Source organism: Ranitomeya imitator, unplaced genomic scaffold (assembly GCF_032444005.1).
Source record: "Ranitomeya imitator isolate aRanImi1 unplaced genomic scaffold, aRanImi1.pri SCAFFOLD_194, whole genome shotgun sequence".
Lineage (NCBI taxonomy): Eukaryota > Metazoa > Chordata > Amphibia > Anura > Dendrobatidae > Ranitomeya > Ranitomeya imitator.
Window position 1 is genome coordinate 153,160 of NW_027193317.1, and position 17,310 is coordinate 170,469.

The following is a 17,310-nucleotide window of genomic DNA, read 5'->3' on the forward strand; positions in this document are numbered from 1 at the left end:
TAGAGCAGAGCCGTGTGTGTGTGTGTAGAGCAGAGCCGTGTGTGTGTAGAGCAGAGCCGTGTGTGTGTGTGTAGAGCAGAGCCGTGTGTGTGTGTAGAGCAGAGCCGTGTGTGTGTAGGGCAGAGCCGTGTGTGTAGAGCAGAGCCGTGTGTGTGTGTAGAGCAGAGCCGTGTGTGTGTGTAGAGCAGAGCCGTGTGTGTGTGTGTAGAGCAGAGCCGTGTGTGTGTGTAGAGCAGAGCCGTGTGTGTGCAGAGCAGAGCCGTGTGTGTGTGTAGAGCAGAGCCGTGTGTGTGTGTAGAGCAGAGCCGTGTGTGTGTAGAGCAGAGCCGTGTGTGTGTGTGGAGCAGAGCCGTGTGTGTGTGTGGAGCAGAGCCGTGTGTGTGTGTGGAGCAGAGCCGTGTGTGTGTGTGGAGCAGAGCCGTGTGTGTGTAGAGCAGAGCCGTGTGTGTGTGTGGAGCAGAGCCGTGTGTGTGTGTGGAGCAGAGCCGTGTGTGTGTGTGGAGCAGAGCCGTGTGTGTGTGTAGAGCAGAGCCGTGTGTGTGTGTGGAGCAGAGCCGTGTGTGTGTGTGGAGCAGAGCCGTGTGTGTGTGTAGAGCAGAGCCGTGTGTGTGCAGAGCAGAGCCGTGTGTGTGTGTAGAGCAGAGCCGTGTGTGTGTGTGGAGCAGAGCCGTGTGTGTGTGTGGAGCAGAGCCGTGTGTGTGTGTGGAGCAGAGCCGTGTGTGTGTGTGGAGCAGAGCCGTGTGTGTAGAGCAGAGCCGTGTGTGTGTGTGGAGCAGAGCCGTGTGTGTGTAGAGCAGAGCCGTGTGTGTGTGTAGAGCAGAGCCATGTGTGTGTGTGTAGAGCAGAGCCGTGTGTGTGTAGAGCAGAGCCGTGTGTGTGTGTGTAGAGCAGAGCCGTGTGTGTGTAGAGCAGAGCCGTGTGTGTAGAGCAGAGCCGTGTGTGTAGAGCAGAGCCGTGTGTGTGTGTGGATCAGAGCCGTGTGTGTGTGTGGATCAGAGCCGTGTGTGTGTGTGGAGCAGAGCCGTGTGTGTGTGTGGAGCAGAGCCGTGTGTGTAGAGCAGAGCCGTGTGTGTGTGTGGAGCAGAGCCGTGTGTGTAGAGCAGAGCCATGTGTGTGTGTGTAGAGCAGAGCCGTGTGTGTGTGTGTAGAGCAGAGCCGTGTGTGTGTAGAGCAGAGCCGTGTGTGTGTAGAGCAGAGCCGTGTGTGTAGAGCAGAGCCGTGTGTGTAGAGCAGAGCCGTGTGTGTAGAGCAGAGCCGTGTGTGTAGAGCAGAGCCGTGTGTGAAGAGCAGGAGAGCCCCTGGCTCAGTCCCGCACTGACTGCTCTGAGTGATGACGTCACCGCAGGTCCTTCTCCTCCCGCACTGACTGCTCTCAGTGATGACGTCACTGCAGGTCCTTCTCCTGCACTGAGTGCTCTCAGTGATGACGTCACCGCAGGTCCTTCTCCTCCCGCACTGACTGCTCTCAGTGATGACGTCACCGCAGGTCCTTCTCCTCCCGCACTGACTGCTCTCAGTGATGACGTCACCGCAGGTCCTTCTCCTCCTCCTCAGCACACGGTGAGTGTCTCCCTGTCTCCGTCCCTGTGCACATTACACCCCGGGTAATTCTGCGCTTTTGTTTGGACACTTGGAGCCTTTTCTCATTTTCCCTTGTAGGCCGCAGGCTGCACACTGTCCTTGTTTTCACCTTGTGTTTCTGATGCTTTTATTCCCTGTTTTGCCCCTCAGTGTAACGCACTTTAGTTTACAAATTTCTTCTTATGTTTCTTTAGAAGTTTCTGCCTGAAATATAGAGAATAGAATAATAAGAGAATAAATTCCATTAAATTGTGCAATCATTTCCCTCCTCTATGTGGAGCCTCTCCATCTTCAGGAGATATTGTTATGGCTCATTCTGTGGCCGCCGCGGACAGTGGGAAAGCTGGGTTACAGTTTACTGATTATACAGTCTGAGATGGTAGCAGAGCATTGGAAAGTTGGGTTATAGCTCAGTAGTAATCCATCCTGAGACTGGAAAAGCTGTGCTATGAATGATATGTTGAAGGCTGCAGCTCACAATGGGTGAGAGGGGCTACAGCACAGTGTGATTCCATAGTCTGCTGCTGCCACTGGGAAAGCTGGGTTACAGCTTAGTGATGATACATCCGGTGAATCCAGCTGCCACTGGGAAAGCTTTCTTACAGCTTAGTGATGATACATCCAGCGAATCCTGCTGCCACTGGGAAAGCTGGGTTACAGCTTAGTGATGATACATCTGGCGAATCCTGCTGCCACTGGGAAAGCTGGGTTACAGCATAGTGTGATTCCATAGTCTGCTGCTGCCACTGGGAAAGCTGGGTTACAGCTTAGTGATGATACATCCGGTGAATCCAGCTGCCACTGGGAAAGCTTTCTTACAGCTTAGTGATGATACATCCAGCGAATCCTGCTGCCACTGGGAAAGCTGGGTTACAGCTTAGTGATGATACATCTGGCGAATCCTGCTGCCACTGTGAAAGCTTTGTTACAGCTTAGTGATGATACATCCGGTGAATCCTGCTGCCACTGGGAAAGCTTTCTTACAGCTTAGTGATGATACATCCAGCGAATCCTGCTGCCACTGGGAAAGCTGGGTTACAGCTTAGTGATGATACATCCGGTGAATCCTGCTGCCACTGTGAAAGCTTTCTTACAGCTTAGTGATGATACATCCGGTGAATCCTGCTGCCACTGGGAAAGCTTTCTTACAGCTTAGTGATGATACATCCAGCGAATCCTGCTGCCACTGGGAAAGCTGGGTTACAGCTTAGTGATGATACATCCGGTGAATCCTGCTGCCACTGTGAAAGCTTTCTTACAGCTTAGTGATGATACATCCGGTGAATCCTGCTGCCACTGGGAAAGCTGGGTTACAGCTTAGTGATGATACATCTGGCGAATCCTGCTGCCACTGGGAAAGCTGGGTTACAGCTTAGTGATGATACATCCGGTGAATCCTGCTGCCACTGGGAAAGCTTTCTTACGGCTTAGTGATGATACATCCAGCGAATCCTGCTGCCACTGGGAAAGCTGGGTTACAGCTTAGTGATGATACATCTGGCGAATCCTGCTGCCACTGTGAAAGCTTTGTTACAGCTTAGTGATGATACATCCGGTGAATCCTGCTACCACTGGGAAAGCTTTCTTACAGCTTAGTGATGATACATCCAGCGAATCCTGCTGCCACTGGGAAAGCTGGGTTACAGCTTAGTGATGATACATCCGGTGAATCCTGCTGCCACTGGGAAAGCTTTCTTACAGCTTAGTGATGATACATCCAGCGAATCCTGCTGCCACTGGGAAAGCTGGGTTACAGCTTAGTGATGATACATCTGGCGAATTCTGCTGCCACTGGGAAAGCTGGGTTACAGCTTAGTGATGATACATCCGGTGAATCCTGCTGCCACTGGGAAAGCTTTCTTACGGCTTAGTGATGATACATCCAGCGAATCCTGCTGCCACTGGGAAAGCTGGGTTACAGCTTAGTGATGATACATCTGGCGAATCCTGCTGCCACTGTGAAAGCTTTGTTACAGCTTAGTGATGATACATCCGGTGAATCCTGCTGCCACTGGGAAAGCTTTCTTACAGCTTAGTGATGATACATCCAGCAAATCCTGCTGCCACTGGGAAAGCTGGGTTACAGCTTAGTGATGATACATCTGGCGAATCCTGCTGCCACTGGGAAAGCTGGGTTACAGCTTAGTGATGATACATCCGGTGAATCCTGCTGCCACTGGGAAAGCTTTCTTACGGCTTAGTGATGATACATCCAGCGAATCCTGCTGCCACTGGGAAAGCTGGGTTACAGCTTAGTGATGATACATCTGGCGAATCCTGCTGCCACTGTGAAAGCTTTGTTTCAGCTTAGTGATGATACATCCGGTGAATCCTGCTGCCACTGGGAAAGCTTTCTTACAGCTTAGTGATGATACATCCAGCGAATCCTGCTGCCACTGGGAAAGCTGGGTTACAGCTTAGTGATGATACATCCGGTGAATCCTGCTGCCACTGGGAAAGCTTTCTTACAGCTTAGTGATGATACATCCAGCGAATCCTGCTGCCACTGGGAAAGCTGGGTTACAGCTTAGTGATGATACATCTGGCGAATTCTGCTGCCACTGGGAAAGCTGGGTTACAGCTTAGTGATGATACATCCGGTGAATCCTGCTGCCACTGGGAAAGCTTTCTTACGGCTTAGTGATGATACATCCAGCGAATCCTGCTGCCACTGGGAAAGCTGGGTTACAGCTTAGTGATGATACATCTGGCGAATCCTGCTGCCACTGTGAAAGCTTTGTTACAGCTTAGTGATGATACATCCGGTGAATCCTGCTGCCACTGGGAAAGCTTTCTTACAGCTTAGTGATGATACATCCAGCGAATCCTGCTGCCACTGGGAAAGCTGGGTTACAGCTTAGTGATGATACATCTGGCGAATCCTGCTGCCACTGGGAAAGCTGGGTTACAGCTTAGTGATGATACATCCGGTGAATCCTGCTGCCACTGGGAAAGCTTTCTTACGGCTTAGTGATGATACATCCAGCGAATCCTGCTGCCACTGGGAAAGCTGGGTTACAGCTTAGTGATGATACATCTGGCGAATCCTGCTGCCACTGGGAAAGCTGGGTTACAGCTTAGTGATGATACATCCGGTGAATCCTGCTGCCACTGGGAAAGCTTTCTTACGGCTTAGTGATGATACATCCAGCGAATCCTGCTGCCACTGGGAAAGCTGGGTTACAGCTTAGTGATGATACATCTGGCGAATCCTGCTGCCACTGTGAAAGCTTTGTTACAGCTTAGTGATGATACATCCGGCGAATCCTGCTGCCACTGGGAAAGCTGAGTTACAGCTTAGTGATGATACATCCGGCGAATCCTGCTGCCACTGGGAAAGCTGGGTTACAGCTTAGTGATGATACATCCGGTGAATCCTGCTGCCACTGGGAAAGCTTTCTTACGGCTTAGTGATGATACATCCAGCGAATCCTGCTGCCACTGGGAAAGCTGGGTTACAGCTTAGTGATGATACATCTGGCGAATCCTGCTGCCACTGTGAAAGCTTTATTACAGCTTAGTGATGATACATCCGGTGAATCCTGCTGCCACTGGGAAAGCTTTCTTACAGCTTAGTGATGATACATCCAGCGAATCCTGCTGCCACTGGGAAAGCTGGGTTACAGCTTAGTGATGATACATCTGGCGAATCCTGCTGCCACTGTGAAAGCTTTGTTACAGCTTAGTGATGATACATCCGGTGAATCCTGCTGCCACTGGGAAAGCTGAGTTACAGCTTAGTGATGATACATCCGGCGAATCCTGCTGCCACTGGGAAAGCTGGGTTACAGCTTAGTGATGATACATCCGGCGAATCCTGCTGCCACTGGGAAAGTGGTAGTTGGAGGCAGGTATATCTTGCCCAGGTGTTTGTCCTATGTGAATTAGGCCACTCCGTATCTTCAGGGTGCTAATGGGTTAATGATTGCAGGAATAAAAGATGACCAGCTGGGGGTTTCCAGCGTCTGCCTGGGGCACACAGATTGCCTGTCTGTGTGAGACAAACGTGAGTGAGAGCTCTGCTCAAGAATTGTGTGATGTTAGCTGGGTGGGAGAAGCCCCCCCAGTTGTTAAGTTAGCAACGTGTTTGTTTAGTTAGTGCCGGACAGGCTAGGATTCATTTTTATGTTTTGTTTTTCTGTGTTGCTTTCACTTTAATAAATCTGACCTGAGGTCAGCCTACTTGGAAACCTGCTGTACGCCTCAGAAATTCAATGCACAAACCACGTGACCTTTGACCCCAGCAAAGGCGATCCCGGAGTGTTGTGTCACATTGTGGTGGAGAATGCGGGCATACCGTGGCACAGGCAACAGCATGGAAGACGTGGTGAAAGCCTTAGTACAGTCCACTACGAAGCTAATCGCTTGATGGCCGCACAGCTGAAGGAGTTAGTGGACATGACGGTTGCAGACCGCCAACTTCTCCAACAGGTGGCGCAGCGCCTGGTGAGCATGCCTGACGCTGACCCGGAAGCAGAGTCCAGGAGGATCCATGTGAGTCGATACTGGCAAAAGCTGACTGCAGAAGATGACGTCGAGGCATACCTGACAACGTTTGAGCGGACGGCATTGAGAGAGAAGTGGCCGAAGGCACGATGGGCCGATTTGATTGCCCCGGAGGTCGCTCAGGACTTTGAGAAACTGAAAGCTGAGATCCTGGCCCGGCTGGGTGTGACGACGGCTGTCCGGGCACAGAGGGTACATCAGTGGACATACCAGCAAGATAAACCGGCGCGGTCTCAGATGTTCGACCTGATCTACTTAACAAAGAAATGGCTGCAACCCAAGGTACTGACAATACCCGAAATAATCCAGCGGGTTGTCCTGGACAAGTACCTGAGAGTACTACCCCCAGCGCTGAAAAGGTGGGTAAGCCAAGGAAATCCCACGACAGCGGATCAACTTGTGGAGTTGGTCGAGCGTTATTCCGTGGCAGAAGGACTTCCCGACGACACCGCCAGCCCCCGGTCTGTGCCTCCTGCTCGTGGAACCGGTAAGACTGTTCCAGGGACCACGGGTGAAGGAAAATCGCTTAAAACTGTGGGGGAGGAGTCCGGGACTGCTCGCACTCCGAGACCAAGAGTATTGGACGGTGGTCTCAGTAGGGGACCTGTTAGGTGTTTCCGCTGCCATGAGAAGGGTCATGTTTCTGCGAACTGTCCTGTTACCGCTGAACCCATGCAGTGCGACGTTATAGACTCTAGAAAACGCATGTCTTTGGTTACACAGCTAGTGAGTGTGAATGCGGGTCAAAATGATACAGCGAAACACCTGTGTGAATTATCTGTTGATGGGAAAAATGTTGTGGCATTACTAGACTCTGGAAGTGTGGTGACTCTGGTGAAAGCTAGTCTGGTGGCACTTCCGTCTGGTCCGTCTGACAAGTTTTCTGTGACGTGTGTGCATGGTGACACCCGCTCGTACCGGTCATATGGATTTCTGCTCCCTATGGGTCAGTGCAGCACAAAGTGGGACTCGTTCCAGCATTGTTACAGGATGTAATCCTGGGCAGGGATTTTCCCTATTTCTGGCAGTTGTGAGAGAATCAGTTGCTCCTTCACGGTAGCTGTACCCGTGAATCTTCTCCCATGCCGTCTGGAGGTCCCGAGCCCCTAGAGGAGACCCCACAGGAAGATGTTGCTGGGGAGGTTAGTGAATCTAACCTTCAGTACCCCTTCTCCGTCATGGTGGGGGAAACTGAGGAACCTCAGCGAGAGGCGGAGGCAGACAGCCATCCGGCACCCTGCCTGCCAGATTTGGGAGTCCAGGTGGATGACTTCCACAGCGAGCAAATTAAAGATCCTACCCTGACTCCGGCTAGGAAAAATGTAAAAATGATAGATGGGGTACCCGTAGAACCTGACACTAGGCTAGCGTACCCGTATATGGTTCTGGAAAATGATTTGCTCTACCAGGTAGAAAAAAAAGGGGAAGACACAGTGCAACGGTTAGTGGTACCCAAACCTTATCGGCGGAAGGTACTGGATTTGGCCCACGGACATATAATGGGGGGACATCTGGGGGTACAGAAAACCACAGAAAGGATATTGCATTGTTTTGTGTGGCCTGGAATACATTATGATGTGCGTAACTATTGTGAGTCCTGTCCAGAGTGCCAAATCGCGGCCCCTAAATCTCAGTTCCGTAGCCCTTTGGTACCCCTTCCTATCATCGGGGTCCCTTTTGAGAGAATTGGGATGGATTTGGTTGGGCCCCTTCCCCGATCCGCACGTGGGCACCAACATATCCTCGTCATCGTGGACTATGCCACTCGTTACCCGGAAGCCGTCCCTTTGCGTAACACAGTTACCAAGACGATCGCCAAGGAATTGGTACAAGTGTTTAGTCGGGTGGGAATTCCAAAACAGATACTCACCGACCAGGGGACTCCCTTTATGTCAAGGGTAATGAAGGAGCTCTGCAGGCTCTTACAAATAGACCCGTTGCGTACGTCTGTCTATCACCCTCAAACAGATGGCCTGGTTGAGCGCTTCAACAGAACCTTAAAACAGATGCTCCGGAAGGCGATAGACAAAGATGGGAAGAACTGGGATTACTTGTTACCCTATTTGCTGTTTGCCATTAGGGAAGTTCCCCAGTCTTCCACAGGGTTTTCGCCTTTCGAACTGTTGTACGCCCGTCGTCCCCGGGGACTGCTGGACGTCGCAAAAGAAACCTGGGAAGGTCAAGTCACTCCCTTTAAAATGGTGATCGACCATGTAACACAAATGCAGGATCGTATTGCCGCTGTCATGCCCATTGTTAGGGACCATATGTTACAGGCCCAGGGAGCCCAGAGGCAAAGTTATGATAGAGGCGCTAAGGTCCGTACATTTGCACCCGGCGATAGGGTGTTGGTCCTAATCCCTACGGTGGATAGTAAATTCCTGGCGAAATGGCAGGGCCCATTTGAGGTCCGAGAAAGAGTTGGTGAAGTGAACTATAAAGTGTACCAGCCGGGTAAGAGAAAACCAGAACAGATTTATCATGTGAATCTGATAAAATCCTGGAAAGACCGCTCTGCCCTAACGGCGGATCTGCCCCGTCCGGTTTGTTCACCTACTGTACCGGAGGTGCAGGTTGCCGAGACTCTCTCAGAACGACAAAAATCTGAGGTTAAGCAATTTTTGTTACAGAACCGACAGTTTTTCTCCGAAAAACCTGGCCGGACTAAGTTGGTGAAACATGAGATTGTCACAGAGCCTGGCGTCACTGTTCATGTGAAGCCCTACCGGATTCCGGAAGCCCGCCGTGAAGCCGTCTCCCGGGAAGTGATGGCAATGTTGGACTTAGGAGTCATTGAAGAGTCGCACAGCGCCTGGTCCAGTCCAATTGTGCTGATACATAAACCGGATGGCTCCATCCGGTTTTGTAATGACTTTAGGAAACTGAATGCAGTTTCTAAATTTGATGCGTACCCTATGCCCCGGGTCGATGAGTTGATCGACCGGCTTGGTAAAGCCCGATACATTACGACCCTGGATTTAACAAAGGGGTACTGGCAGATTCCTCTGGCCGAGGCGGCCAGAGAGAAGACGGCATTTGCTACACCGGAAGGTCTGTTCCAGTATGTCTATATGCCGTTTGGACTTCACGGAGCTCCCGCAACGTTCCAGAGATTGATGGATCGAGTCTTGAGGCCTCACAGACAGTACGCTTCTGCCTACCTGGATGACATCGTAATTTACAGCATGGACTGGGAAACTCATCTCCAGAAGGTACAAGCGGTGATTGATGACCTGCGAGATGCAGGTTTAACGGCAAACCCCAAGAAATGCCACATCGGGCTTGAAGAAGCCCGATACTTGGGCTACGTGATTGGCCGACGAGTGGTTAAACCCCAGATCGACAAAATACAGGCAATTCAGGGCTGGCCACAACCAGTGAACAAAAAACAAGTACAGGCTTTCCTGGGGATTGCCGGCTATTATCGCCGGTTCATACCCAATTTTGCAGCCATGGCTACTCCCTTGACGGATCTTACCAAGGGGAAGGGTTCCGTCATGGTAAAATGGACCTCAGCTGCTGAAGAGGCCTTCCACAGCCTGAAACGGGCTTTGTGCTCTCAGCCCGTACTAGTGACTCCTGATTTCAGCAGCGAGTTTGTGGTGCAAACTGATGCCTCTGATACTGGTGTCGGAGCTGTACTTTCCCAGGTGAGGGACGGAGTCGAACACCCGGTCCTCTATCTCAGTCGGAAACTGAATGTACATGAGCAGAGGTATGCGGTGGTTGAAAAAGAGTGCCTAGCCATTAAATGGGCTCTTGACTCCCTCAAGTATTACCTGGCCGGTAGGAAGTTTAGGCTGGTCACAGACCATGCCCATCTCAAGTGGATGCACCTCCACAAAGACCGTAATAGTCGGGTAACCCGGTGGTTCCTTGCCCTGCAGGCTTACTCTTTTACGGTGGAGCACCGACCTGGGGTGCAGATGGGGAACGCCGATGCCCTATCCCGAGTGCACTGTTTCAAGAGTGTTCTTGCTCGACCGGAGTGGTCTGAGCAAGGGGGGGGGGGGGGGTGGGTATGTAAGACTCATGCTGGTGTGGTAGTTGGAGGCAGGTATATCTCGCCTAGGTGTTTGTCCTATGTGAATTAGGCCACTCAGTATCTTCAGGGTGCTAATGGGTTAATGATTGCAGGAATAAAAGATGACCAGCTGGGGGTTTCCAGCGTCTGCCTGGGGCACACAGATTGCCTGTCTGTGTGAGACAAACGTGAGTGAGAGCTCTGCTCAAGAATTGTGTGATGTTAGGTGGGTGGGAGAAGCCCCCCCAGTTGTTAAGTTAGCAAAGTGTTTGTTTAGTTAGTGCAGGACAGGCTAGGATTTATTTTTATGTTTTGTTTTTCTGTGTTGCTTTCACTTTAATAAATCTGACCTGAGGTCAGCCTACTTGGAAACCTGCTGTACGCCTCAGAAATTCAATGCACAAAACACGTGACCTTTGACCCCAGCAAAGGCGATCACGGAGTGTTTTGTCACAGTATATAATATTATTATTATGATTTATTTATATAGCACCGTTAATTCCATGGTGCTGTACATGAGAAAAGGGGTTACATACAGGATTATAGATAATATTTACAGTAAACAAATTTACAGTGACAGACTGGTGCAGAGGGGAGAGGACCCTTTCCTTGCGGACTTACATTCTACAGGGTAATGGGGAAGAGACAGAAGGTCGGGGGTGCGGCCTCTCTGGTGGTGGTGAGGCGAAAGCTCGGGTGGTGGTGAGGCGGCAGCTCTGGTGATGGTGAGGCGGCAACTCGGGTGGTTGGTGAGGTGGCAGCTCTGGTGGTGGTGAGGCGGCAACTCGGGTGGTTGGTGAGGCGGCAGCTCTGGTGGTGGTGAGGCGGCAACTCGGGTGGTTGGTGAGGCGGCAGCTCTGGTGGTGGTGAGGCGGCAGCTCAGGTGGTGGTGAGTTGGCAGCTCTGGTGGTGGTGAGGCGGCAGCTCAGGTGGTGGTGAGTTGGCAGCTCTGGTGATGGTGAGGCGACAGCTCTGGTGGTTGGTGAGGTGGCAGCTCTGGTGGTTGGTGAGGCGGCAGCTCGGGCAATTGGTGAGGCGGCAGCTCAGGCAATTGGTGAGGCGGCAGCTCAGGTGTTGGTGAGGCGGCAGCTCAGGTGGTTGGTGAGGCGGCAGAATGGTTATTGCAGGCTGTAGGCTTTCCTGAAGAGATGGGTTTTCAGGTTCCGTCTGAAGGATCCGAGGGTGGTGGATAATCGGACATTTTGAGGCGTGGAATTCCAGAGGATGGGGGCTATTCGGGAGAAATAAGTGTGGAGGAGAGTAGGAGGTCTTGGGAGGATCGGAGATTACGTGAGGGAAGTTCAGAGATATAGGGGGGACAGGTTGTGGATGGTTTTGTAGATCAGTGTTAGTAGTTTGAACTGGATTCGTTGGAGAATTGGGAGCCAGTGGAGGGATTTGCAGAGGGGAGAAGCAGGGGAGTAGCGAGGAGAGAGGTGGATTAGCCGGGCAGCAGAGTTGAGGACAGACTGGAGCGGTGCAAGAGAGTTAGTGGGGAGGCCACAGAGGAGGGTGTTGCTGTAATCGAGGCGGGAAATGATGAGGGCATGCATAAGAGTTTTAGTAGATTGTGAGCTGAGGAAGGGACGGATTCTGGCAATATTTTTGAGTTGGAGGCGACAGGAGGTGGCAAGAGTTTAGACGTGCGGTTTTAAGGACAGTGCAGAGTCGAGAGTTACCCCGAGGCAGCGCATTTCAGGTGCGGGAGAGAGCGTGATGCCGTTTACCATAATAGATAGGTCAGGTAGGGGGGATACGTGAGATGGGGGAAAGATGATGTTTTGTCTACATTGAGTTTTAGGAAGCGAGAGGTGAAGGAGGATATGGCTGATAGACACTTCGGGATTCTGGACAGCAGAGGGGTGACATCTGGGCCAGAGAGGTAGATCTGAGTGTCGTCCGCATAAGGTGATACTGGAAGCCATGGGACTTTATGAGTTGTCCTAGGCCAAGGGTATAGATGGAAAAGAGTAGGGGCCCTAGGACAGAGCCTTGAGGGACTCCAACAGAGAGAGGGCAGGATGAGGAGGTAGTGTGGGAGTGGGAAACACTAAATGTGCGGTCGGAAAGGTATGAGGCAATCCAGGACAGGGCAAGGCCTTTGATGCCGAGGGAAGAAAGAATCTGTAGCAGTAGGCAGTGGTTGGAGATTGAAGGTTGTCTACAGAATGCGGTAGATAAGCCACTGATGCCGGTGGCCTTAGCTCATACGATTTTAGGGCTGACAGATTCCCTTTAAAGTCAGGGAAAAAGTAGCAGCGTACCAGTTAAAACAGAGGGAGAGAAGTACATGGGATTCTGGTATGCAGTGGCTATTCCAGATTAGGAGACAGTTCAGACGTACCTGTGGATGAAAGCAGATGGATCAGTGCATGACCGCATGAAGGAGAATATACCATAGGTTACCATTGTGGTGTATTTCTGATGATAGATTTAAAAAGATGTCACTTTAAATGATGTCACATCTGACCAGCTCCATTCAACTTATATATATATAATGTCCCCCAACCTGGTATATGTGTCCCCCAACCTGGTATAGGAATCCCCATCCTGGTATATATAATCCCCCATCCTGGTATATGTGTCCCCCATCCTGGTATATGTGTCCCCCATCCTGGTATATGTGTCCCCCATCCTGGTATAAATGTCCCCCATCCTGGTATATGTGTCTCCCATCCTGGCATATGTGTCCCCCATGCTGGTATATTTGTCCCCCATCCTGGTATATGTGTCCCCCATCCTGGTATATATGTCCCCCATCCTGGTGTATGTGTCCCTCATCCTGGTATATGTGTCCCCCATCCTGGTTTATATAATCCCCCATCCTGGTATATATAATCCCCCATCCTGGTATATGTGTCCACCATCCTGGTATATATGTCCCCCATCCTGGTATATATGTCTCCCTTCCTGGTATAAATGTCCCCCATCCTGGTATATGTGTCTCCCATCCTGGTATATATGTCCCCATCTTGGTATATATGTCTCCCATCCTGGTATATATGTCTCCCATCCTGGTATATGTGTCCCCCATCCTGGTATATATGTATCCTATCCTGTTATATAGGTCCCCCATCCGGGTATATATGTCCCCATCCTGGTATATATAATCCCACATCCGGGTATATATGCCTCCCATCCTGGTATATATGTCCCCTATCTTTGCATGTCCCTCTTCCTGTACACCTTTGTGGTATATATGTTCCCTGCTCAACAAAAAAACCCTTTCTTCTCACCATCCTCTGCTCCCTCGACATGCGACATCCTCTTCGTCATCGTCTTCTGGGCCTGTGGGAAGGGGAGTAGCCGACCCCAGTACCTACTTCAGCTGGATGTGCGTCCTCTGACTCTCATCCAGCTGAAGTAGGTGCTGGGGTCGCTGGTCCCCCTCCAGCATGGAGGCAAAAGAAAGATTTCTATTTTCTGTTAATGAGGACATTTTCATACAATCATATACAGTTAAGTCCATATATATATTTGGACAGAGACAACATTTTTCTAATTTTGGTTATAGACATTACCACAATGAATTTTAAACAAAACAATTCAGATGCAGTTGTAGTTCAGATTTTCAGCTTTCATTTGAGGGTATCCACATTAAAATTGGATGAAGGGTTTAGGAGTTTCAGCTCCTTAACATGTGCCACCCTGTTTTTAAAGGGACCAAAAGTAATTGGACAGATTCAATAATTTTAAATAACATGTTCATTTTTAGTACTTGGTTAAAAACCCCTTGTTGGCAATGACTGCCTGAAGTCTTGAACTCATGGACATCACCACACGCTGTGTTTCCTCCTTTTTGATGCTCTTCCAGGCCTTCACTGCGGTGGTTTTCAGTTGCTGTTTGTTTGTGGGCCTTTCTGACTGAAGTTTAGTCTTTAACAAGTGAAATGCTGCTCAATTGGGTTGAGATCAGGTGACTGACTTGGCCATTCCAGAATATTCCACTTCTTTGCTTTAATAAACTCCTGGTTGCTTTGGCTTTGTTTTGGGTCATTGTCCATCTGTAGTATGTAGTTTGGCTGCATGTGGCTGGATCTGAGCACACAGTATGGCGGCTCTGAAGACCTCAGAATTCATTCGTCTGCCCTGTGTCACATCATCAATAAACACTAGTGACCCAGTGCCACTGGCAGCCATGCATGCCCGCGCCATCACACTGCCTCCGCCGGGTTTATGCATGCCCGCGCCATCACACTGCCTCCGCCGGGTTTACTGATGATGTGGTATGCTTTGGATCATGAGCTGGACCACGCCTTCGCCATAGTTTTCTCTTTCCATCATTCTGGTAGAGGTTGATCTTGGTTTCATCTGTCCATAGAATGTTCTTCCAGAACTGTGCGGCTTTTTTAGATGTTTTTTAGCCTTTTTATTCTTGATGCTTATGAGTGGCTTGCACCGTGCAGTGAACCCTCTGTAGTTACTTTCATGCAGTCTTCTCTTTATGGTAGATTTGGATATTGATACGCCTTCCTCCTGGAGAGTGTTGTTCCCTTGGTCGGCTGTTGTGAAGGGGTTTCTCTTCACCATGGAGATTATTCTGCCATCATCCACCACTGTTGTCTTCCGTGGGCGCCCAGGTCTTTTTCCATTGATGAGTTCACCAGTGCTTTCTTTCTTTCTCAGGATGGACCAAACTGTAGATTTTGCCACTCCTAATATTGCAACAATTTCTCGGATGGGTGTTTTCTGTTTTCGCAGCTTAAGGATGGCTTGTTTCACCTGCATGGAGAGCTCCTTTGACCGCATGTTTACTTCACAGCAAAACCTTCCAAATGCAAGCACCACACCTCAAATCAACTCCAGGCCTTTTATCTGCTTAATTGAGAATGACATAACGAAGGGATTGTCTACACCTGTCCATGAGATAGCCCTGGAGTCAATTGTCCAATTACCTTTGGTCCCTTTAAAAACAGGGTGGCACATGTTAAGGAGCTGAAACTCCTAAACCCTTCATCCAATTTTAATGTGGATACCCTCAAAAGAAAGCTGAAAGTCTGAACTTCAACTGCATCTGAATTGTTTTGTTTAAAATTCATTGTGGTAATGTCTATAATCAAAATTAGAAAAAAGTCGTCTCTGTCCAAATATATATGGACTTAACTGTATAAAAAGAACTATATGAAGCTCCTTTTGCTGCCCAGCCAGGAACCTTACTGTTTCCACACGAATGTGACTGATCACACGGCCATCACGTCATCCACGGTCCTTGCGGCATTTACCACCCTCTGCACACGTCCTTTTTTACACTGAGTTTTTCTTCATATATTGTCCATGTCCCGCTATCTTGTAATAAGTAGTAATAATATAGCGGTATATGTGGCGTGCCCTGTCCCTGCTTTTGTGAGTTTTCTCTTTTCTCTACCTCCTTATAGCTTATTTTATACTAATGTATATATGTTATAACATTATTTTCTGTGTTATCATGCTAATTGCACATTGTTATTGTCAATGCATTGCTACACAAACATTTGTGAACCCTTCAGAATTTTCAATTTTTCTGCATAAATTTGACCTAAAACTACACAAGATTTTCACACCATTCCTAAAAGTAATAAAACAAATGAGTAAAAAATATTAGAATTTTTCATTTTATTTTTTTATGAAAGTGATCCAATATTACATGACTGTGAGTGAAAAAAGTATGTGAACCTTTAGAGTCTGGTGCTGTCAATCTATGAGATGACAATCGGGTGAGAGTGGGCAGCCTGTTTTATTCAAAGAATAGGGATCTATCAAAGTCTGATGTCCTCAAACCATATTTGTGGAAGTGTATTATGGGAAGAACAAAGGAGATTTCTGATGAACTCCAAAGAAGATATGTTCATAAAGCTAGAAATGTTTACAAAATCACCTCCAAAGGGTTTGGACTCCACCAATCCAGTCAGAATGGTTGCGTACAAATCGAGTAATGAAAAGGAAGAAAAGAGACATACACAACACCAGGGATCACCAAAAAATAATAAATCCTAGATAAATAATATAATACATTTTATTAAGGTCAAACAAGACACTGCAAACAATTAAAAACATTTAAAAACTAAAACGGTACATATCCCAAATAGGGAATACCCCCCAAGACCCAGAAAATGACTTCATACCAGACAATACATACAGATATAGCATGTAGATTCACACTACAATATGTGATATCAATGAATAAACAATATACAGCTGTTCAGGGCTCAAAAACAATAAGATGTGCTCTATAGGCGTATAGAGATTATATCCATAATGGATAAAAAGTAGAGATCCCAAAAAAAGGCCCACACACACAATGTATCAATAAAATACGGGTAGGGCAGTGTCCTAAGTTAGATGGATCTAATACTTTAGATGTGTACACATCCCGTATGCCTAATGAGCCAAAGGACAACCTCCAGCTACCTGTGGGTAGTATAACAGAAGTACAACATAGGGTGCAGGGCGACGCCTAAACCACAAAACCGGCAGGTAAAGAACACATGCACAGATAGAATAAAGAGATCAGGTAAAAACCTGCCTGTAAGCAGTAGCTAAATCTGACCGATAAGGGGAAGGCATAAAGGTGGGTAATATACAGATAAAAAACAAGCGAGAGTTCAGAACGCCATATAGAACCTGCCCATGAAAGGAACAGCACTAGTCCGGTAGGAAGTCAGTCATGGGGGGCAAAAAGAAGCCCAACGCGTGTCGCCACGGAGTGGCTTCGTCAGGGGCAGAGGTAACAATGTCCGTATGTTGACGCTTATATATACAACTATCTAAATAAGTTACCATAACAGCTGAGCGGATCCTCCTCAGGGAACAACAGCAGGCTCCATAATAGACGCAATAGCGCCATGTTGGAGACCAGAAGTGTAACCATGGTACCGGATGTGACGCCGGCGGGTATACCAAGATGGAAAGTATCGGCTAGTGCGCATGCGCTAAGAGCGGTCACCTACTGCAAATTACCAAGAGAGCTGGTCAGAAGTTGTACAAACATGGAGGCGCCACAGCACAATGCGCAAGCGCATTTAGTGCGTACAGAGCGTCCAGCATATCGTAAAAATTTTTTAGAGTTCAAGAAAATACTTATTTTCCACCATAATATGCAAAAAAAATGATAAAAAAACAGACAATGTGATTTTCTGGATTTTTTTTTCTCAGTTTGTCTCACATAGTTGAGGTCTACCTATGATGTAAATTACAGACGCCTCTCATCTTTTTAAGTGGTG

The 17,310-nt window shown here is 48.8% G+C and overlaps 2 protein-coding genes across 3 annotated transcripts in view; both read left to right on the forward strand.

The window, feature by feature from the left end:
* LOC138653071 (gastrula zinc finger protein XlCGF66.1-like) overlaps positions 1-17,310 on the forward strand; it is a 253,205-nt gene that overhangs the window by 114,928 nt on the left and 120,967 nt on the right. The gene's annotated exons all lie outside the window — the stretch shown is intronic.
* Positions 1-17,310, forward strand: part of LOC138653068 (uncharacterized) — a 57,714-nt gene that overhangs the window by 37,730 nt on the left and 2,674 nt on the right. Inside the window, exon 2 of the mRNA XM_069743180.1 lies at positions 1,487-1,560. Coding sequence (XP_069599281.1) covers positions 1,487-1,560 — 74 coding nt within the window. The remainder of the gene's footprint in view (positions 1-1,486; positions 1,561-17,310) is intronic.